At 44.1% G+C, this 22,848-nt stretch overlaps 2 protein-coding genes across 3 annotated transcripts in view; one reads left to right on the top strand and one right to left on the bottom strand.

Annotated features, from left to right (window-relative positions):
- TMEM25 (transmembrane protein 25) overlaps positions 1–7,125 on the top strand; it is a 218,853-nt gene extending 211,728 nt beyond the window's left edge. For both annotated transcript variants that reach the window (XM_075327469.1, XM_075327468.1), the window contains one exon: positions 2,808–7,125. In XM_075327469.1, coding sequence (XP_075183584.1) covers positions 2,808–2,881 — 74 coding nt within the window. In that variant the 3' untranslated portion in view covers positions 2,882–7,125. The remainder of the gene's footprint in view (positions 1–2,807) is intronic.
- Positions 7,126–20,712: 13,587 nt separating this feature from the next.
- IFT46 (intraflagellar transport 46) overlaps positions 20,713–22,848 on the bottom strand; it is a 95,654-nt gene continuing 93,518 nt past the window's right edge. The window contains exon 12 of the mRNA XM_075329114.1: positions 20,713–21,066. Within this exon, the coding sequence (XP_075185229.1) occupies positions 20,971–21,066 (96 nt within the window). The 3' untranslated portion in view covers positions 20,713–20,970. The remainder of the gene's footprint in view (positions 21,067–22,848) is intronic.

Below are 22,848 nucleotides of genomic sequence, written 5' to 3'. Positions count from 1 at the left end.
AAGGCTGGGATGTCACCAAAGATCCTGGTGCACTCTCGATATCGGAAATTACACTGATAATGCAGAACTGCTATTGGCAATGTAGTTTCCGCTAAAAATGCTGGGGGCCCCTGAGGAAGTGGGGCCCTGGGAAATTGCTAGTTTGCCTCCCCTTTTAACACCGCCCCTGATTAACACCTTGCAGCAAGTAATAGAGGGGCATGTAGGCAGCTGTGAATAGAGACAATAATGTTCAAAATGCACCATAATTCTGGTGCCCATGTCATGTTCCATATTTATTAAGTGTTTGACATTATGTTTCACTCGACCCAACTTGACTTTAAGGGGTTGTCCAATCTCAGAAAAAAAAGTCTGCAGTCACAATAGAAGTCTGTTGAAACTTGTGAAATTAGTTGCAATGTGATTGCAAGTATGCAAATCACATATGTAGTCACGTGACCACTCACCTACACTGAGTACAAGGAAATGGTGACAGTGTGTACATCACATGCTGTCACAATATGGCAGTCTGCAGTCACATAAAAGGACTACAGACTATTCTTCTGAGACTGGGCAACCCCTTTAAAATGCATTAAATAATGACAAAAATTAAAGAGATATTCCCATTTCCAATATCCTATCCCAATATGTAGTAGGTGTAATAATAATAATAATAATAATAATAATATCAAATACCTTAAATTTAGGAATGAAGTATAGTTCTCCTGATAAGCTATGTTACTTACCCCATGTGCAGGGTATTGCAGTAGCTTAGGAATCTTTGGTTATGACCACTCATTTAGTGACAGTTAGCTAGTTAGTTAGTTGCAAGTGTCCATAACAATGAATACCTAAGCTGCACTGCACAAGGTAAATAACGTAGCTTATCTGTCACGCTTGGTATGGGGGAATACCAGACAAACGGCAAATTGGGGGAATGGAAAACCCTGACTTTAGGGAAAGGGAAGATGGAAACCCTGGTAAAACGTACCACTGGCCCCTGGCTCCCCTGACGTCCCTAGATAGGTTTTGCAACTATGCACCGAGTGGGATACCTAGGCCCTGGTTGACCCTGAACTGGGCCCTAGGTCATGATCAGACGGAATGAGCACTAGTCCAGGGGAATACAAATGGACAACTTATCTCCAAGATGACTTTGGGAGAGCGACAGCATCATACAAAAACACGTTGCCAGGAGATTGCAAGCAGACTGCCTGCAAGCTGGACAGTTTAGGAGTAAAACTCTATCACCGGCAACAAATCAAGTGGAAATGTAGGTATAGAAAGACACAGTGAGTGGGGATAAGGATTTGCAGCTGAAAAGGTCAAAATGTCTGTAGAGTCCTAAAGGGAAAGAGTTAACCCTAACAGAGAAGATACATTGAACTCCATTCATACCAAAGAAAAAAGAATGAAACTCAAGGAGTTTGTGCAGCCAAACGCAGCTACCTTCTGCAGTCAGACATCACAGGGTTGTCGGTCAACGTCACACACTCATTACATGATTATACTACATTTCTAATTGGAGGTATTTGCTAATATTATTATTACTACTACTACATATTGGGATAGAATCTTGGAGATGGGAATACCCCTTTAAGTCTAAGCCAAGCCAACAAGGAGGTGGTGTACATTTAAAGTAGGTAAAGATATGTCAAATTTATCATATGCCAAATTTAGCATGTGCCACTGTGAATTGTTGTTTAATTTAAAGCTGCGTAATTTTGGGGGGAGAGAAATTAAGGAAACTGTAACTCTTAAAGGGGTAGTTCACTACTTAGCATTACTGGCCACATTGATGTAACGTTCAGAAACAAGGCTTCTCTCAAATACCTTGTGTTGGCAATAGTGCCTCTGAGTGGCGTTATTGCGGTCCGCTCATCCCCATCACATGAGCCCCGGGCTCTGTGACCTCTTAACTCTGGTGATGTCACGTCAACTTCCAGTTGACCCGACATCACCGAGGCAGCCCCAGTCTCCCTGAGTGACAGGGCTGTGGGTGGAGTTTCACCGCTCGTCACAGCGCAGCTTCGCTCTTGCTTGCGGTGCTCTGCAGTGAAGGAGGGAGCACGTGAGATGATGGGCTGTGACAAGCAGTGAAACTCCACCCACATCCCAGTCACTCAGGGAGACTATGGCCGCCTCGGTGATTTCGGGTCAACTGGAAGTTGACTTGACATCACCGGATTTCAGAGGTCATGGAGCCCGAGGCTCACGTGATGGGGATGAGCAGACCGCAATAGCGCCGCTCACAGGCATAGTTGACTACGCAAGGTATTTGAGAGAAGCCTTGTTTCTGAAAATTATATTGATGAGGCCAGTAATGCTAAGTAGGGAACCACCTCTTTAACATCGGTTCAGGTGTGCCAATAGATAAACCAAAAGTTTCCCCAAAAAACAGATCCTACTAGAGTTTATACAGGAATCTTACATTGTCCTGTTCTGAATGAACGGACTGATACAATCTCTTCCTGTAGAATCTCCTGCTTTCAGCATTGCTCTGGAACAGTCCCAGCAGGGGCATAGTTATAGGGTATTTAACTGTACTTCAGTACTTCGTCATACAGGTAAGGGCTGCGCCTGTGCAAATCGGTTCGACCGCAGTGCTCAGACAGACTATGGCTCTTCCAGTCTGAGCTTCACAACCTTATAGAAATATATGAAGCCGTCAAACTTGGGAGACTTGTGGGCAGTTTGTGCATTGTGGTCCTTGTTCGGGACGATTTACACAGACGATTTGAGCAGCCCTATTAATCTATATTTAGATGAGATAAAACCTCTTAAACCTTAGTATAAGCTGCATTTCTTCTTTTCTCTCGTCTTTGCAGGGTTTGATCGATTTCCTCTTGTTGGCTACATCTATAAAGCATCCAGTGTAAGCAGTGATGAGATCTGGCTGTAGTTACCTGTTCTATGAACAGACTTTCTTCCAAGTGTTAGAGGAACTTTCCTATGCTGAATATGTGGCCAAACACTGGACAATACATTGTATCAGCCGAAAATCTACTCTTCGGCATTTTATTAATACATTTCCTAAATTGGCCCACGGCTATGAAGCTGAGCCTATAGTAGCGTACTTTCCAAGGCTTACCACATAGAAAATCATGGCTGTATGTAGTTATTGCTACTGTAGGTATCTCTTGGCTTCACTTTGCTTTTACTACTTGATTTGCGGTACCCCAAAAATGATATAGACGAAGGGAAGACCTATGCCAAGACATTCTCCTTTAGGGTTTACACAATGTCTTTTTCAGGTCAGTGAACCCGTTTTTCAAGATGTTGTTTGAGGAAACACAAGCTTTTTTAGCCTTATTTTTTGTCATTTCCAGAGCACTTTGTCAACAGTTTTGACGACTGACTTTTTTTAAGCATTTTTTCTCCCATCTTTTTTTTTTTACTGTTATTTTCCTGTAATTTGTTTTTAACTCCATTCAACAATGAGTAATCTACTAGCAGTTTGTCAAGCTAAATCGCTTTTTGCGTCTTTTGAACCCTTCCAAACACCTGAAGAATGGTCATCTCATGTCTATTAACCGCTTGGCAACTGTAAAAGAAGTTCAAAAGACCGAACATATGCATTTCTGTGTAAACACTACTTGCTATTCATTGTAATGCCTGCCTGGCACCACAGTCTCAGAATGGCTGTGATGGACAGGCTAGGGGAAAGCTGCTCACTAAGCAGGACCCCGAGAACCCCTGAAACCCTTTAACCCCTATACAGGGATTTGGAATTAGGCAGGGCCCCAGAGATGGCTACCTGTGGAAGGCAGCAGTCCAGAGGAGAGTAGTCGTCAGGCAAGGTCAAACCAGGAGATACGGAGACAGGACAAAATTGGAAGATAGGAGCGTGGTCAGAAAATCAGGCAGAGGTCAAAACTGGATCTGACAGCGAGGTACAAAAACGGCAGGCAGGAGAATAGTCAGAGCAGGCAGAGGTCAAAACACGTGGATCACTATGCAGAGCAGGGAATACCAGAGGCAAGCAGGAATTTCAAAACTATCTTTGGCAGGGCCAAGAAGACAAGGGGGGGGGATTAGAAGGGTGTGGTGCCTTATTATTGGGTGTAGCTGAAAGGTGGTAACTTCAGCTGGAAGACACACGCCACCTGCACTCAGCCAGTGGTACTGCAGGTCCCATGGAAACCCAGCTTAGTGGAAGAGCGGAGCCTGCGTTCACCAGAGCCACTAGCACCGTCTCCTCTCCTATCACCAGCACTGTCCACAGCGGGAACACTGCGTCGCCTGGTGACTGAAGCAGAAGTCGCAGGAGCAGACTCCGGTGGGAACGTGACATTCATATGTTCATCAAGTAGCGCTTTCCCATGCGGTTTTCAGAGCAGAATCTGCCTGTAAAATACATGTGCACAGATTTTACAGAATTTTAGCAGATTTAAGGCAACAGGACCTGAGCGACTTTACTGGGTTATACCCTTAGTAGTAAGTTAGCTTACCATTGTCCCATATGGATATAGGATATCTATGATAGAAAGGTGTTAAATCATACGGTGTATTGCAACTTGCCAAACAATCAAAGAATTGTCAAACCAGGTTTCCCACGCTGTTCCCTGTCCATGCTGAAACCTTCTTAAACAGGTACTTGAGCTCCAGCACTGGACCCTGAAGCAATAAAAGTACTTAGCTTGGTCTGCCCACATTTCTTGATCACATTTTCTGTCACATCATGTGGACGTCCGGCTGCGTTTGGGGAGAAGATAACACCAGGATACACAATTGGGTAAAGGTAAGAGACAGTATGATGTTCTGGGCAAAGATCGGCTGGAAACCCTTGGATCCTGGCATTGATGTTGATGTTAGGTTCTGTTCACATATACACATCAGATAAATATGGTGCTGGGAGTTCAGACATATAGCTCCAACAGAAGGCTTTGCAATATATCCCACTGTATAATGGGATAGGTCACCCATACTGCCCCTTCCCTGTATCACCATAGCTGACATACACTGCTCAGAGAAGTCCAGTGATCCAACTGACCATGTATGGTAACTCTCCATACATGAACAGCTATGTCCCTGGAGCTGTCCAGACAGATAATATACTGTGGCACCCATCACCCATTGGGCCCCACTGTAAAAAGTGTAATTGGCAAACATATCTTTTTTTGTACAGAGTTGAATAGCATAAAGTAGTCTACTATGCTATTATATACTTTTTTTTTCTATTACATTGATGTATTCCAGCCAAGCAAATGCCAAAAAGACACTCTCTGGCCCACACCAGCATTCTAACACTATGGACATATTAAAGCATGTATGCTGGGAGCCTTCCGGACATACACGCGAATGTACATTACAAGCCTGGTGTGAATAGGCCTTTCTATGATACTGCACATACCACCACATAACCATTGCTGCAGACCAAGTCCACCACTTGGCAATGGCATTTCCTAAAGGCAGTGGCCTCTTTCATCAAGGTAATTTGTCGTTCCACACTACAAATATTTTATAGAAATAGTATGAAGAACATGACAAGAATTCAAGGTGTTGATTCTGCCTCGCATTTCCTGGGTCTCAACATGTTCAAGCATCTGTGGGACGTCGGAAAGCAATGTCTAATCAGAAAATCACCTAATGATTAAAGAGAACCTGTCATAAGATTCATGCTCCCCGAACCACAGGCACCTTGAGTTACACACAGTTACTGTCAACTTAAGGGAAAAGACTCCAGGGATCTATCTCAGACTGGAAAGGAGCAGGGAGAAGCTGCCAGGGACCTGTCTCAGAGGCAAGGAGGGCAGGAGAAGCCATAGGGGACATGTGTCAGAGTTGAACAGGGCAGGGAGAAACGTCTAGGGATCTGTCTCGGAGGTGAGGGGGGCAGGAAAAAGGTGCTGAGGACCCATCTCAGATGTGAGCAGTTTGGTAAAAAGGTGCTGGGGACCTATCTTAGAGGTGAGTAGGGTGGGGAGAAGCATCCAGGGACCCATGTCAGAGGTCAGCAGGGCAGGGAGAAACATTTGGGGACCTGTCTCAGAGGTGAGAAAGGCAGGGAGAAGAATCCAGGGACCTTCTCTCAGAGGTCAGCAGGGCAGGCAGAAGCGTATCGGGACCTGTCTCAGAGGTAAGCAGGATAGGGAGAAGTGTCTGGGGACCTGCTTATGTGTTATTCACAATGCCTGTGTTTTTGACATCTGGAATGTCTAGTCAGGCACCCCTTAAATCATTTTTTTTTAATATTAGATGTTTATTTTTTACCTTCCATATTATCAAATAAAAACAAATACCGTACATCAGAAATCTTGCAATTTCATATTGGCCACTAATCTCCAGTTATCATTAATGACTGGATTACAATGAAAGGTAACACATCTATATACAATACTTAACATTACACCTCACCTCCTCTTACTCCATTCACAATGGCCTTAGCTCAGGTCGGAGCATGCCAATAAAACCTGCCGATTAAAGTCAGTCTGTGCCAGGCTATGGCTACCTATATCTATGTGGCTGCTGAAAAGAACCACAAATATGTTGCTTTTATTAGGCCTACCATGAAAATTGTAAGATTTTAAAAAAAAAATAACTAAATAAAATAAAATAATTTGGAAAATGAAACAAAAATTCAAAACATGTTTTCAAAAAATGCAATTAACATAAAAACCGGATAATTTTCTGATGATACATTCCCTTTATAGGATCTTCTGCTTTTGTATTGGTGCGAGATATCACAAAATACCTTAAGCGTTTTCATGCTGTCCATGCTCCACAAAGTGGCGGATTACACGATATTACGCAGGTGGTTATATTGGAAATATAATTATAGAAGTCTATAGTAAATTCTCATATCGCCAGGTCTCTTCTGCTCCTCATTGTCTTTTTGGACACAAGATTAGAGAGTCTATATAAAACAAAAGTCACTCCTTTCGGGAGCAAGTTGGCCTGAATAATAAGAAAAGGAATTGCTTGAAGAGTATTATAGGTTTAATTTGTAAAACATGGGGAACGCAAAGTGAACAACAAATTAAAAACTAAAAGTACAGTACAATCGTCTGGAGCTGAGATGAAGGTGCCTTGTAGAAAGAGTGAAAGAGACAGAATGGTAGGAAATTTTATGTGCATTGTTTCCTTCAATGGAAAACTATATACAAAGTAATAAATTGAGAATAAACTATACCATACAAGTCATTGTATCCTGTGTTTGTTTGTTTTTTTTATATACATACATTAGGACAACCCCACATTAGACATTGTATGCAGTAGGTAGGTATTCCAAGTTCTGTAAGAATAGCAAAAAAAAGTATTTCAGTTGTGCCTCAAAGCAGGCATCCAAAGCAGTCATGGCATCAGAAATGGTGTGAAATTTTGTACCCTTGAGGTGTTTCTTCAGGTTTTGGAAACATGATAGTTGAAGGGAGCTAGGTCTGGTGAATAAGGTGGGTGATCAACCAGCTGAAGCCCGGCTCTGCCAGTTTTGCTTGTGCAGTGTGAGTGGAGGCGTTGTCTTGCAGGAACAAGATTCCTTTGGACAGCTTGCCGCACCTTTTGGCCTTCAGAGCTGCCTTCAATTGGTCCAAACGTTCAATGTAATACTTTGCATTGATGGTGAAACCCTTTTGAAGGTAGTCCACTAGCAGCACGCCCTCCTAATCCCAGAACATTGCTTTAGCCGAAATTTGTTGATTCTCCAATATGAGGTTGTATACAGCATTGATGATCTCCGAAACAACAACCACTCTCGATCGTCCAGGACGTTCCTCATCATTGGTGCTGAAGTGGCCCATTTTAAATTTGACAACCCAGTTCTTAACTATGGAATATGAAGAGCATTGATCCCCCAATGTCTGCGACATATCACCATGAATATCCTTAGCGGACTTTCCTTGCAGAAACAAGAATTTTATCACTCCTCTGCTCTCAGTTGCTGTGACATCAAATTAGACTCTGCCATTTTATGTTCCCGCGTGTGTAGAACACTGTTGCCGTAAGCAACAAACACAAAATTTTGAAAACATATATTAGACACAAGGCTTTCATGTGATATAACATTCGTTACCATAGAAACAAAAAAAAAAAAGTCACAAAGCCAACGACTTATCAATAGCCCCTTGTATTGTATTTTATTGCAATGTTGTGGCAACCAAAACAAAAACATAATTCTGGCGTTTTTAACCCTTTCACACCCGAGCCAATTTTCACCTTCAGAACCAGGCCTTTTTTTCATTTTTTATTTTTTAAATTCTGATCAGTGTCACTTTATGAGGTTACAACTCTGAAACGCTTTAATGGATCCCAGGGATTCTGAGGTGTTAATCTTTTCAAAAGGTTAACAAATTTGTTGTTGACCGTACTTCTGTGCACACCTATAAAAATGTGTTAAAAGGCCAGACGTGAGGTTAAAGTGACATCTCCTGTCTCATTACAGTGAATTCTCTATTGGGAATTTTGTATGAATCATGTTTTTCAGAGATTTACACGTAATCCCTGATATAAGCGCTCAGGGAAGAGTACAGGATAAATATGAGCTGCGCTGTACTGCTATCTTTTAGATGCAGAATAAACAAATCAACATCAGTTTAAAAATTGGCTTTAATTATTTTTTACGCCGTTTTTATAGATCGGGTTGCTACGGATGCAATAGTATTAAAAGGTGTACTTTTTTTACATAAATGTACATATTTATTGGCATACGTTTTTCTTCATTTTTTTTGTTCATTTTCAGTATTATTTTTTTTTAAATATTTTTACAATTTGTTTTCCACTTTTTTGCTTCATTCCTACATGGGACATTACCTTTTACTGCTCTGATTGCAGTAATGAAGTATTGCAATGATCGATCGTTGCAATACATTATAGTTGTCAGTGCTGCACTGACAGAAGCATCTGCGATCATGTTCCTGACGTGATCCTAGATGCTTTCTGTACCTTGGTGACCCGGGGGTCCTCATGACGACCTTGGTTCACCATGGTAACCATCAGGCTTTCACGATTACATCACGGGGCACCGATCAGAGAGGAGAGGGAGCGTGATCCCTCTTCCACACCCCTAAAATACTGCAATCGATATAGATTTATATAGCAAAATAACCATGGTTTTGAACTTGATATAGATCGATAGATTGCAGCATTTAGGGAAGTTAAACCGCCAGGGATGGCGCGGGCATCGTCCGGGACTGAGAGCCAGGTAAGGCGAGTCTCCGACGGTAACCGCACCAGGCACAGCTCCTAGGTCAGCACGATCATCAGGATGGACTCCGTACGTCCAATGTTGGGCAGGGGTTTATTTTTTTTTCGTTACGCTGTTTGCTGAGTGGATTAACTTTTTTTATATTTTGATAGATCAGACATTTATGAAAGCAGCAATACCAAATATGTGTATTTGTATTCATTTGTTTTATTTTCAATGGGGTAAAAAGGGGAGGACTTGAACGTGTGGGGTTTTTTTTCCATATTTTTAAAAACTATTTTTTTTACTTTTTATTGTATTTACTAGTCACCAGGGCTGTGGAGTCGGTAAGTCAAACCTTTGACTCAGACTCCTCAATTTCCCTTGCACTGACTCCGACTCCACGACTCCGACTCCCACATATATTGCTTATAGTTAAGTGAAAAATTTATTGTAGTATAATGTGAACATCAGACATTTAATCATTTTTATGATACAATAATCAAGATATTTAGATAGAACATAAAATATATTTATTGGAATACAACTTTAGAACACAAAAAACTAATAAATTGTAAATATGTAATATATATATATTACATATTTACAATTTATTACAGTTTGTGTTACAAAGTTGTATTCCAATAAATATATTTATGTTCTATCTAAATATCTTGATTATTGTATCATAAAAATGATTAAATGTATGTAAAGCATACTAAATAACATTTGTGCAGTCTTCATAGATGACCTCAAATTTGACCTAATAATTTTAAGGCTGGAGAACAACCTCTCTACAGTAACTTGGGTTGGAGGCAAAGCCGTAACCACATGGCCAACGTCTCTAACAATTTCCGGGTATAAAGGAATTGCCTCATGCACAGTTAGTTTTGATGAATGGTTGAATTTTTCTATTTCTTTGAGAGCAAGTGAAAAATTTTACTGAAATCTGGCCAATCTGCTGCTATAGGAGAAAATTCTTTTTCCATGCGGCAACACTTTGACAAGTATTTGGATGACATGGAGCAGGCAAAGTTAAACTCCTCATCTGATGAGGATGAACATATGGCAGCAGTAGCACAAGTCCTCTTGCGCCTGGCAGTCCTGTAGCCGCTCATCCTAACTGCTACCTCAGCCAGAGCTTCTTTTCCTTTAGTAAGCTGTTGATCATCAAGCAGTATACGATGACTTGGGTCCACATAAACAGCTGCCAGAAGAATTTTATTTTCCAATAGCGGTGTCTCTCTCCGTTTCATTGAAGCAGAAATGCCATCTGGGATTAAACCTCCTCTTTGGGACAGGCAAAATAGCAAGTTCTTCCACTCCCTTATAAAAATGCCAGGAGTTAAATCCTCAGATTGTAATTTTTTAGTCACGGTAAATGAGTGATTAAGCAATTCCTTCAATTCAGCCACCTGTGTCCATTGACCTTCATTTAAGATTACTTGAGGGTTCACCATATCTATAAGAAAGGATTTTAGTTCAAGCAATCGCTCAGTCATTAAATAAGTGCTGCCTCAACGAGTGGCTTGATCAACAATTGCCGCTTTCCCAGCGCGTCTCTTCAAGATGGAATCAATTTTCGGGGTTCTGGCGGCAATAGCCAAATTTCCTCACTTTTCCAAAAAAAGTTTGTTTAAAAGAACTGAGAGTCCTCAGTAGTTGATACCTTTTAATGACTAACTGAAAAGATGGTAATAATAGCAAGCTTTCGAGACTCTCAGGTCTCTTCTTCAGGCTCAATATAACACAAAATCTGAAGTCACATATTTATACACAACAGGACATAGAATGGGGCAGTAAATAAAAGAAGTGACATGAAGCAGAACTATCAGTATGGCAAGAGGACAAACTGTTGTGGCCATAAATATTGCTGCAGTTCAGTTTGAAAGTTTTATTGTCCTCGGATTAGGATCTAGTCCAGGGCTGTGATGCCCCCGGATGGTCTGAGGAACACATCTCTTAATTGATGTAAAAAGACATGAATCCATGAGACACATTCAATCCTGCTCTGAATGTGTCAAAGTTCATCATAAGTTTGTACTCCCAGACTCTCCTGTCTCTTTGGGACTTGAAATTCCCTTTCAATACCAGCAATTTCATGTCCATGATGCTGTGGTCTGGGTTACAAAAAGGTTTGGCCACAGGTAGATCCATCCTTTTTTCTCTAATTGTGTGGCGGTGAGAATTCATCCTTGTCCTGAGCTGTTGTCCGGTCTCCCCTACATACAGTCCCCCAGTTGGACATTTGGTACATATAATTAAGTACACCACATTGGTTGTGGTGCAGCTGAAGGTACCTGGGATCTTGTAGTCCTGATGTGATCTTGGAATCTTTATCTTGTCCGTTGTCAATATAAATGGACAGGTCTTACATTTTTTCTGGTTGCAGGGAAATGTTCCTGTTGTTGTTGGAGAGGATAGGAGCAAGTTCTGACAAAGATGCTTCTTAGATTCGGGGGCTGCCTAAAACACAGAAGTGGGCGGTTCGGGATAAAAAAAGATTTTAAATCGGGCATCTTTTTGCAGTAATGGTTGTAGTTTCCGTGCGGCTGCTCTTAACACCTCTAGATGTGGATTGTAGGTGATTACAAGAGGTACCCGGTTGTTTTCTTCTTTAGTTTTATAATGTAGGAGATGGTCTCTTGATATTCTGGTGGCTCTTGCAATCTGGTTTTCAATTGTTCTTGGGTGGTAGCCTTGATTCAGAAAGGTCTTTCTGAGGCCCTCAAGGTGATTGTCTCTATCAGTAGTGTTGGAACATATCCGATTGTACCTGATGGCCTGACTGTACACTATAGAGTTTGTGTTTTGGATGAAAACTGTCCCATTTCAGGTATGTTGGACGGTCAATTGGCTTCTTGTACAGGGATGTCTCTATTTCATTGTTCCATAGTTTAATGATGGTGTCCAAAAAGTTGATTTCAGTGCAGGAGTAGTTGAGTGTTAGGTTGATGGTGGGATGAAACTGATTAAAGTGTTTATGGAAGGTCTTCAGCTGCTCCTCAGACTCTGTCCAGATGATTAAAATATCATCAATGTAACGGTAGTAGGCCAGAGGCCTAATAGGACAAGAGGATAAAAAGTCACTCTCAAGCTTGGCCATGAAAAGATTTGCATATTGTGGTGCCATTTTGCTTCCCATTGCAGTACCAGTCTCCTGTAGATATGTTATTGTCAAATGCAAAGTAATTATGGGTGAGGATGAATTTTGTAAGTTTTACCACAGAATCGGCATCAATTCCTGTATTTTCCAGGAAACATTTGCAAGCATTTAATCCATCCTGGTGTGGAATATTCGAGTACAAGGATTCCACATCCATGGTGGCAAGAATGGTTCCCTTTGGTAGAGGACCTATTGCTGATAGTTTTTTCAATAGGTCAGTAGTGTCCTGGATGTAGCTGGTTGTATCCCTTACCAAGGGTTTAAGGATACGCTCTACCCATCCAGAGACTTGTTCAGTGAGGGTGCCCACACATGAAATGATGGGTCTTCCTGGGTTTCCAGATTTGTGAATTTTGGGAAGCATGTAGAATGTGCCTATTCTTGGACTCACCAGTATCAGTTCATCAGTTCTTATGGATATGTCAGGCAGACAAGAGACGAACTTGTTCAGTTCCTTGTAATAGTCCTGTGTAGGGTCAGACTCCAATTTTTTTATATTAGCATGTGTCCGTCAGTTGTCTGTGTGCTTCCTTCATGTAGTCTGATTTGTTCATCATGACTATTGCACCCCCCTTGTCTGCAGGTTTAATGATGATTTCTTTGTTGGTTTTCAAAGATTTTATGGCCCTTCTCTCCTGGGCACTGATGTTGGATGGTTGCCTCCTGTGTGTGTGTCTAGGATTCTGGATTTTACCAAATGTCTGAAAGTGTCTATATAGGTATCCAAAGGAGGGTTGCGTCCAGGTGCAGGTGTCCAATCTGATCTTTTCTTGTTTGTCAAGATCCGTCTTCCTTCAGTCTGGGTGGATTCTGAATCATCTGCATCGTTAAAATATTCCCTCAGGCGTAGTCTCCTGAAGTAATCTTCCATGTCGCTGCAGAGTTCAGTTCTGTCTATAGCTTTAGTAGGACAAAATGAGAGTCCCCTAGAAAGCACAGCAAGTTCCACTTTGTTGGGTTTATAATCCGAGAGATTGATAACACAGTTAGATGCTTTTGTGTCTTGAATGGAGTGGTTGTCCAAGTTGTTAGGTTTTGGCTTTGTTTTCAACCTGTTTGTATTAAGTCCTGAATTTAGGCGCAGTCTGTGTAGCTTCTTTTCCTTGTGGATCAGAAGGGTTCGTAGTCTGTAGTAGTATTGTTGTACTTTTTGCTCTGTGCTTTCTGAAAGTGTCTTCCTTTGTGTTTCAAATTCCCTCTTGATTTGACTCTTGATGCTGTAGAAGACATGCAAAAGGTGGTTCCTTAGTCTCTAAGAAGTCCTGTGACAAAGGTTTTGTGCATAATGGGTATTGTAGGTATGCATTTCCAATCAGATTTCCAGCATGTCTGTCCAGTTTCACACATCCGGCTTTTTGCCGGTTTGGCGGATGTGGCGCACGCCAGTACAGTACGATACAGTACAGTGGCAGCGCCACAACTTCCGGGTCACATGACAGCATGTGACGGCGTTTGTCGCACTACCACTGTACCGTATACACCAGGGGTGGGCAATTAATTTTCCCATGGGGCCGCATGAGAAATTGGGATTGGTTTAGAGGGCCGGACTAATATAATTACCTCAGTTCTACCCAATATACTACATCACTACACCCCCTCCATATACTACACCTGTAATAAACTACACCACTACACCCCTATATACTACACCTGTATTATACTACACTCCCTCCATATACCTGTAATATACTACACCCCCATATACACCTGTATTATACTACACCACTATATAATACACCTCCGATATACTACATCATTACACCCCTATATACTACACCTGTAATATTCTACATCACTACACCCCATATACTACACCTGTAATATAGTACACCTCCATATAGTACACCTGTAATATACTACACCTCCATATAGCACACCTGTAATATACTACACCTCCATATAGTACACCTGTAATATACTACATCACTACACCCCATCTACTACACCTGTAATATAGTACACCCCCATATAGCACACCTGTAATATACTACAACTCCATATAGTACACCTGTAATATACTACATCACTACACCCCTATATACACCTGTAATATACTACATCACTACACCCCATATACACCTGTAATATACTACATCACTACACCCCATATACTACACCTGTAATATAATACACCTCCATATAGCACACCTGTAATATACTACACCTCCATATAGCACACCTGTAATATACTACATCACTACACCCCTATATAGCACACCTGTAATATACTACACCTCCATAGAGCACACCTGTAATATACACCTCCATATAGCACACCTGTAATATACTACACCTCCATAGAGCACACCTGTAATATACACCTCCATAGAGCACACCTGTAATATACTACGCCTCCATATAGTACACCTGTAATATACTACACCTCCATAAAGCACACCTGTAGTATACTACATCACTACACCCCTATATAGCACACCTGTAATATACTACACCTCCATAGAGCACACCTGTAATATACACCTCCATATAGCACACCTGTAATATACTACACCTCCATAGAGCACACCTGTAATATACTACGCCTCCATATAGTACACCTGTAATATACTACACCTCCATATAGCACACCTGTAATATACTACACCCCCATATGTCACACACCCTACTCCCCATACAGCCTGCACCCCCATATCACACACACTACACCCCATACAGCCTGCACCCCCATATCACACACATTACATCCCATATGTCACACACCCTGCCCACATATCTCACCCTGCCTGTACCCCAACTTACCCCTCTCAAACACTCTGCACCCCTTCACATCCTTCTGTCAGTCTGCAGCCCTCATATGCCACTCACCCTGCAACTCCATCTTCCCTCATATGCCACTCACCCTGCAACTCCATCTTCCCTCATCTTCCCTCATATGCCACTCACCCTGCAACTCCATCTTCCCACATATGCCACTCACCCTGCAACTCCATCTTCCCTCATATGCCACTCACCCTGCAACTCCATCTTCCCTCATATGCCACTCACCCTACAACTCCATCTTCCCTCATATGCCACTCACCCTGCAACTCCATCTTCCCACATATGCCACTCACCCTGCAACTCCATCTTCCCTCATATGCCACTCACCCTGCAACTCCATCTTCCCTCATATACCACTCACCCTGCAACTCCATCTTCCCTCATATGCCACTCACCCTACAACTCCATCTTCCCTCATATGCCACTCACCCTGCAACTCCATCTTCCCACATATGCCACTCACCCTGCAACTCCATCTTCCCTCATATGCCACTCACCCTGCAACTCCATCTTCCCTCATCTTCCCTCATATGCCACTCACCCTGCAACTCCATCTTCCCTCATATGCCACTCACCCTGCAACTCCATCTTCCCTCATATGCCACTCACCCTGCAACTCCATCTTCCCTCATATGCCACTCACCCTACAACTCCATCTTCCCTCATATGCCACTCACCCTGCAACTCCATCTTCCCTCATATGCCACTCACCCTGCAACTCCATCTTCCCTCATATGCCACTCACCCTGCAACTCCATCTTCCTTCATATGCCACTCACCCTGCAACTCCATCTTCCCTCATATGCCACTCACCCTGCAACTCCATCTTCCCGCATATGCCACTCACCCTGCAACTCCATCTTCCCTCATATGCCACTCACCCTGCAACTCCATCTTCCCACATATGCCACTCACCCTGCAACTCCATCTTCCCTCATATGCCACTCACCCTGCAACTCCATCTTCCCTCATATGCCACTCACCCTGCAACTCCATCTTCCCTCATATGCCACTCACCCTGCAACTCCATCTTCCCTCATATGCCACTCACCCTGCAACTCCATCTTCCCACATATGCCACTCACCCTGCAACTCCATCTTCCCTCATATGCCACTCACCCTGCAACTCCATCTTCCCTCATATGCCACTCACCCTGCAACTCCATCTTCCCTCATATGCCACTCACCCTGCAACTCCATCTTCCCTCATATGCCACTCACCCTGCAACTCCATCTTCCCTCATATGCCACTCACCCTGCAACTCCATCTTCCCTCATATGCCACTCACCCTGCAACTCCATCTTCCCTCATCTTCCCTCATATGCCACTCACCCTGCAACTCCATCTTCCCACATATGCCACTCACCCTGCAACTCCATCTTCCCTCATATGCCACTCACCCTGCAACTCCATCTTCCCTCATATGCCACTCACCCTGCAACTCCATCTTCCCTCATATGCCACTCACCCTGCAACTCCATCTTCCCTCATATGCCACTCACCCTGCAACTCCATCTTCCCTCATATGCCACTCACCCTGCAACTCCATCTTCCCTCATATGCCACTCACCCTGCAACTCCATCTTCCCTCATCTTCCCTCATATGCCACTCACCCTGCAACTCCATCTTCCCACATATGCCACTCACCCTGCAACTCCATCTTCCCTCATATGCCACTCACCCTGCAACTCCATCTTCCCTCATATGCCACTCACCCTGCAACTCCATCTTCCCTCATATGCCACTCACCCTACAACTCCATCTTCCCTCATATGCCACTCACCCTGCAACTCCATCTTCCCACATATGCCACTCACCCTGCAACTCCATCTTCCCTCATATGCCACTCACCCTGCAACTCCATCTTCCCTCATCTTCCCTCATATGCCACTCACCCTGCAACTCCATCTTCCCACATATGCCACTCACCCTGCAACTCCATCTTCCCTCATATGCCACTCACCCTGCAACTCCATCTTCCCACATATGCCACTCACCCTGCAACTCCATCTTCCCTCATATGCCACTCACCCTGCAACTCCATCTTCCCTCATATGTCACTCACCCTGCAACTCCATCTTCCCACATATGCCACTCACCCTGCAACTCCATCTTCCTTCATATGCCACTCACCCTGCAACTCCATCTTCCCTCATATGCCACTCACCCTGCAACTCCATCTTCCCTCATATACTACTCACCCTACAACTCCATCTTCCCTCATATGCCACTCACCCTGCAACTCCATCTTCCCACATATGCCACTCACCCTGCAACTCCATCTTCCCTCATATACCACTCACCCTGCAGCTCCATCTTCCCACATATGCCACTCACCCTGCAGCTCCATCTTCCCTCATATGCCACTCACCCTGCAACTCCATCTTCCCTCATATGCCACTCACCCTGCAACTCCATCTTCCCTCATATGCCACTCACCCTGCAACTCCATCTTCCCTCATATGCACTCACCCTGCAGCTCCATCTTCCCTCATATGCACTCACCCTGCAGCCCCCCTCCCCCTCATGTCCTCTTTTTTCTCATTACCAGTCATCATGTGTCCACATCTCCTTCAGGATTCAGTATCTTCTGCTTTCTGCCCGGCATCCTGTGTGTCCTCCCACACAGTCACATGGGCGTGACATCATCGCAGGTCCTGCAAGATGAATTATTCCGTCTGCTGTGCTGCCTCTTCTCCTGCCGGACGGGAACTTTTGAAATGACACACGCAGCACAGTACTGACAACGTCAGAGCGCGCGCGTGTCACTGACAATTAGTGCCGGCAGGGAACAGAGGAAAGACTCCTGCGTTCCGCTGCCTGCACTGACTGTGCGGACCTGCACAGGATCTCTCCCTGCTCGGCACGCTGCAGCCCGGCTCCACTGCACCGGCTGAAGACGGGCGGGCCGGTCACAGAGAGCAGGCGGGCCGGATGTGGCCCGCGGGCCGCCCCTTGCCCAGGTCTGGTATACACTGTACTGGAGTGTGCCGCATCCGCCAAATTGGTGAAAAGCTGGATGTGTGAAATCGGGGTCCCTCTTGCAGACTCTCTTATTGCCAGCTGCAGCGTGTGCACAACACAACGCATGTGACGAATATGAAAGTGTTTTGAAGCAGCTTCAACAAGATCATCTAATCCTAAAGTATCATTTTGCTGTTCTTCTATTGTAATATGTTTGTTCCTCAGTTACATGAACAGCACTGTGGCCTTCCATCTCAAACATACTGAATTCTAAATTTTCTTCTAGCTATTGTTCATTACTCTCATTCATCAGTTTAATTGTATTTATGTTTGAAGCATTGTCCGCTACAATAGCAAGAACCTGTTCTTTTTTTGAGTTTGTAATCTTGCAGAACTTTTTCCACTAAGGCCTGGAGAAACTGGCTGGTGTGATGAGCATTAGTATCTGTTACTGCCAGTGTCTTGCTAACAATTTCTTTCTTGTCACAAATATATCGAACATTGATAGCAAAATAATTCAGTGACATGCAGTGACTCTGGGCATCCAGCAAAGGCAATGGGTGAAAAGATAGGACATTCAGACACAGCGTTTTATGAGGATCCGTTTTTGTGCTCAATCAGCATGTCAGTTTGTGTGGTGGTTTTCTAATCTGCTTTTGCTATTGAAAGCATTATTTATGAGCTCAGAAACCTTTCAGGTGATGCGGTTTTTTAAAAAGCTGATCTGCTTTTGCAGCTGACAATCGTATCCTCAAAAAACGCAGCAAAAACACTGTGTGAATCTAGCCTTAGATCAGGAATAGAATAGACATTTATAGGACATTTCATAACTTTCCCAAATTCCTATGAAAAAATATTCAGCACATTCTGCATTGCACTACTGTCCCCAATTTATTATATATTTTAGGAGTCGGAGTCGGTGCATTTTATACCAACTCCCCAAAATGAGCTCAGACTCTGACTCCACAACTCAGACTCTACAGCCCTGCTAGTCACCTTAGGGGACTTGACGTTGCGATGATCTGATTTCTTGTGAAGCACAGAGGGATGCATCAGCACTGTTCTGTATAGCAGAAATCACAGTATCATATGAATGCCGTCTTGCTGCCGGAGTCCACAGCAGGATTGTAATGATACACCGGTGTTCTCAGCTCACCCCTGGCTGCATGACAACCCATCGACACCCCGCAATGACATCCCATGAGCGCCGCTGGGAGTGAAGAATGGTGCGCTCCCTGACGGCATGTGTTAAATCCCGCTGTCAAGAGATTGACAGCAGGATTTAACTGGTTAACGGCCACGGGTGGAATTCTGATCCACCCACGACTATTAGGAGGCACATGGCTCATCAGATCAGCTGCCATGTGCAGGGAAAGATATGAGCGCTGTGTGCAGCAGGACCACGACATACAACGTTGAGTCCATGTGTGGATTTCACTGTGCTTATTCTCCATTTTTTGGGGAATCAATATCACGGTGCAGAGGCTGTGCCCTCACTGAAATGATTCTTCTTGAGACATCAGCAAGTGTATTTCAGAAAGGATGTAAATGTGTCAAAACGGCTATAATTCAGAATACCTTTATAAGACATGATTCTAAGGCTAGTTTCACACTTGCGTTGAACGGCATCCGTTGCATTGCATTGTGTGATGGATGCAACGGATGTGTTGCATATAGTGGCACAACGGATGCTGCAAAACAACGCAATTCGTTTTAGTTTTTTTTTTGTTTTTTTTTTTTACAGTTTTACAGTCGGCAGACTATTGTGAACGATCAGCTGATCGCTAACAGTAGCCGGCCGCCGGGTGATCAGCCGATCACTCACAGTAGCCGGCCGCCGGGTGATCAGCCGATCACTCACAGTAGCCGGCCGCCGGGTGATCAGCCGCTCACTCACAGTAGCCGGCCGCCGGGTGATCAGCCGATCACTCACAGTAGCCGGCCGCCGGGTGAACAGCTGCTCACTCACAGTAGCCGGCGGCCGGGTGATCAGCCGATCACTCACAGTAGCCGGCCGCCGGGTGATCAGCCGATCACTAACAGTAGCTGGCCGCCGGGTGATCAGCTGATCGTTCGGTCGCCGACAGTGTGGGCGGGGGGCGGGAGGGGGGGGGCGTAGTGCGAAGTGGGTGGAGCCGAGCAGGGCCATGGCTGAGGATGTCAGTGCTGCGGGGACTGCATCGCTGGGGGACAGGTGAGTGTAAGAGTGTGTGAGTGTGTGTGTGTGTGTGTGTGCGATTGTGTGTGTGCGATTGTGTGTGTGTATACATACGGAGTGCGGGGAGGGGGCGGAGCCGAGCGGGGAAGTGTCGGGCTCCCTGCACACGTAACCAGGGTTCCTTGGTTACCCGATGTGTACCCTGGTTACGGGTGGAGGGAGCCAGAGAGAGCATGCGCAGTGAAATCCAAAGGATTCCGCTGCTCAAAAAAACGTTACATGCTGCGTTCCTTCCGCTTGACGCAGCATCAAAATAACGACACTGCGTCGTCCGGCGGATGCAACACTGACACTTGCGTTACAGTGCGTCATCCATACAAGTCTATGGAGAATAGCGCAGTGCGTTAACGGACTGCGCTATTCTCCATAGTGACGGACTCCGCTGAACGCAAGTGTGAAAGTACCCTAACACTTGATGTGATGAAAAATCTTACAGTTGTACATGACATCAACTACAATTAAAAACTTGAAAGGCCATGAAATATACTGAAAAGGTTTATTAAATGTGAATTATATTACATTGCAAAAAAATATATGAATATATACAGAAACACGCAGATAGTTACAACTATTGTTACCAATCGTTTATTTAATAGTAATCCAGTAAAGGATCATTTCATGAAAATGATAGACCCAGCTTGGTTTTATCAGTACCCAGCTTCTCAGTGAGATTACACAGTGCTGTGCATGGTGCACGACGTACGGGCTGTATATGGGGGAGGTCGAGTGGAAGAAGCTCTTAGCTGTAGTTTATGCCCTCTGTATCAGCACTTGGTGTCGCAGTCTTCCCAGATGAAATTCTCTCTTTTTTTCCCTCTGCTAAAGCTTTAAAATGCTGTCAAGAACAAGATAATGTCAGTATCAAAACATTGCAGTAAAGACCTATTAAATGTACCAGAAAAATAAGCTATAATGCCCTGTGCGCACTTGCCGTTCTTTGCCGCGGATTTCCTGCGGTTTTGCTGCATGTTATGTTAATGACATCTCTGCAGTGAATCACCAGCAAAACCTAATGGGAAAAAAAAATGCTGTGCGCAGTAGGCGGATTTTGACAGCTGCATGTTTTGCTGCGGGATTCCCACAGCAAAAACAATTGCATGTCACTTCTTTTCCGCACGTCGCTGCGGCATTTCACTCCATTGACTGCAATGCAATTGTAAAATCCCGCAGGGAATAACGCAGGCAGCAAATTCGGTGCGGTTCATTGCGTTTTCCTGCGTTATTCCCTGCAGTATTTCGCGGTTTCGGGAAATAATGTACATCGCTGCCTGCGTTTTGCAGGGAAGTGATGTCATTATGACAGGAAGAAGAAGCGGAGCAGAGTGTAAACAAACGCATCAGACACATACATAGAACACACACAAATCACACTCCCACACAGACACAGACATATAGAATACACATACAAATCAAACGGATATATAGCAAAAAAAAAAAAAAAAAAAGCGGGCTCCGCCGTATTTTTCCCGTCCAGCCGAGGTAAATACACAGCGGAGGCCCGGTATTCTCAGGCTGGGGAGGGCGAGGGCCAGGGTTAATGCCCCCCCTCCCTCCCGCAGCCCAGAATATTAGCCGCAGCTACCCCGGGACTGTCGCATCCATTATGAGGCAATCCCAGAGTGTCCCGGCTCTTCCTGTTGCTGTGATGCGGTGGCAATCCAGGTAATAACGAGTAAATGGCAGCGGATCGCCACCACTAAGTCCAGGCTTGATCATGGCAGCGTCTGAGACAGCTGACATGATCAACCCATAAGTGAATAAACACATACACCGAAAAATCCTTTATTTTAAATAAAACACAAAAAAGCCCGTTTCACCCCTTTATTAACCCCTCCCAAACACACAGCTCCGACCTAATCCACAGAGGTCCTACGATGCTTGCATCCAGCTGCGACTGACACTGTACTGAATGCAGCCTCGTAACGAGCCTGCAGAGGTAACCACAAGTCATTTCTCACGGCCGGTAATGTGAACACACTACCGACCGTGAGAACTGCAGTGTCCTCACAGGGACTCTATCTATCCCTCTATCTATTCTTCTGTCTATTTATCTATCTACTATCTATCTCAGAAGGAAATTACTTTTTTTTTCTTCAATGTGCTTTATTGCATTGAATGCATTAAAACACATGCACCAACCCGCACGTGGCAAAACCGCAAACAATACCGCGGCAAACTGCATGCAGTTTTCGGGTGCGGTTTGCCGCGTTTTTTTTTTACCGCGCGTGCGGTAATCTTTCAGACCCTGCAGAATTTTCATAAGAAAATTCCGTTTTCCAGTGCTCACAGGGCCTAAGAATCACAGAAAAAACAGTGACTGATTTAGCACTGCAGGAACTGTGTAAATCTTTTAGCCAAATTAATTAGGATTGATCTTTTGCAAGCCAGTGTTAATGAAGGCAACACTGGGGTAAGATTCACCAAACTCACTATGGGTGCACGGGATGTAATGAACTAGGCGTATCTTACAACACATGTGCATGTCCTCCAGAAACGCTACTTCAGTCACCATAATTTGTGATTTCAATTCAATTTTGATGAATTTGCGGAGTGCACTTCGCCATACCCAGTACCAACCCCAGGTCCTAGCACTATGGCAAAGCTGGCTGACGCTGAT

Source organism: Anomaloglossus baeobatrachus, chromosome 11 (assembly GCF_048569485.1).
Source record: "Anomaloglossus baeobatrachus isolate aAnoBae1 chromosome 11, aAnoBae1.hap1, whole genome shotgun sequence".
NCBI classification, from domain to species: Eukaryota; Metazoa; Chordata; class Amphibia; order Anura; family Aromobatidae; genus Anomaloglossus; species Anomaloglossus baeobatrachus.
This window is presented reverse-complemented; position numbering and strand designations above follow the sequence as displayed.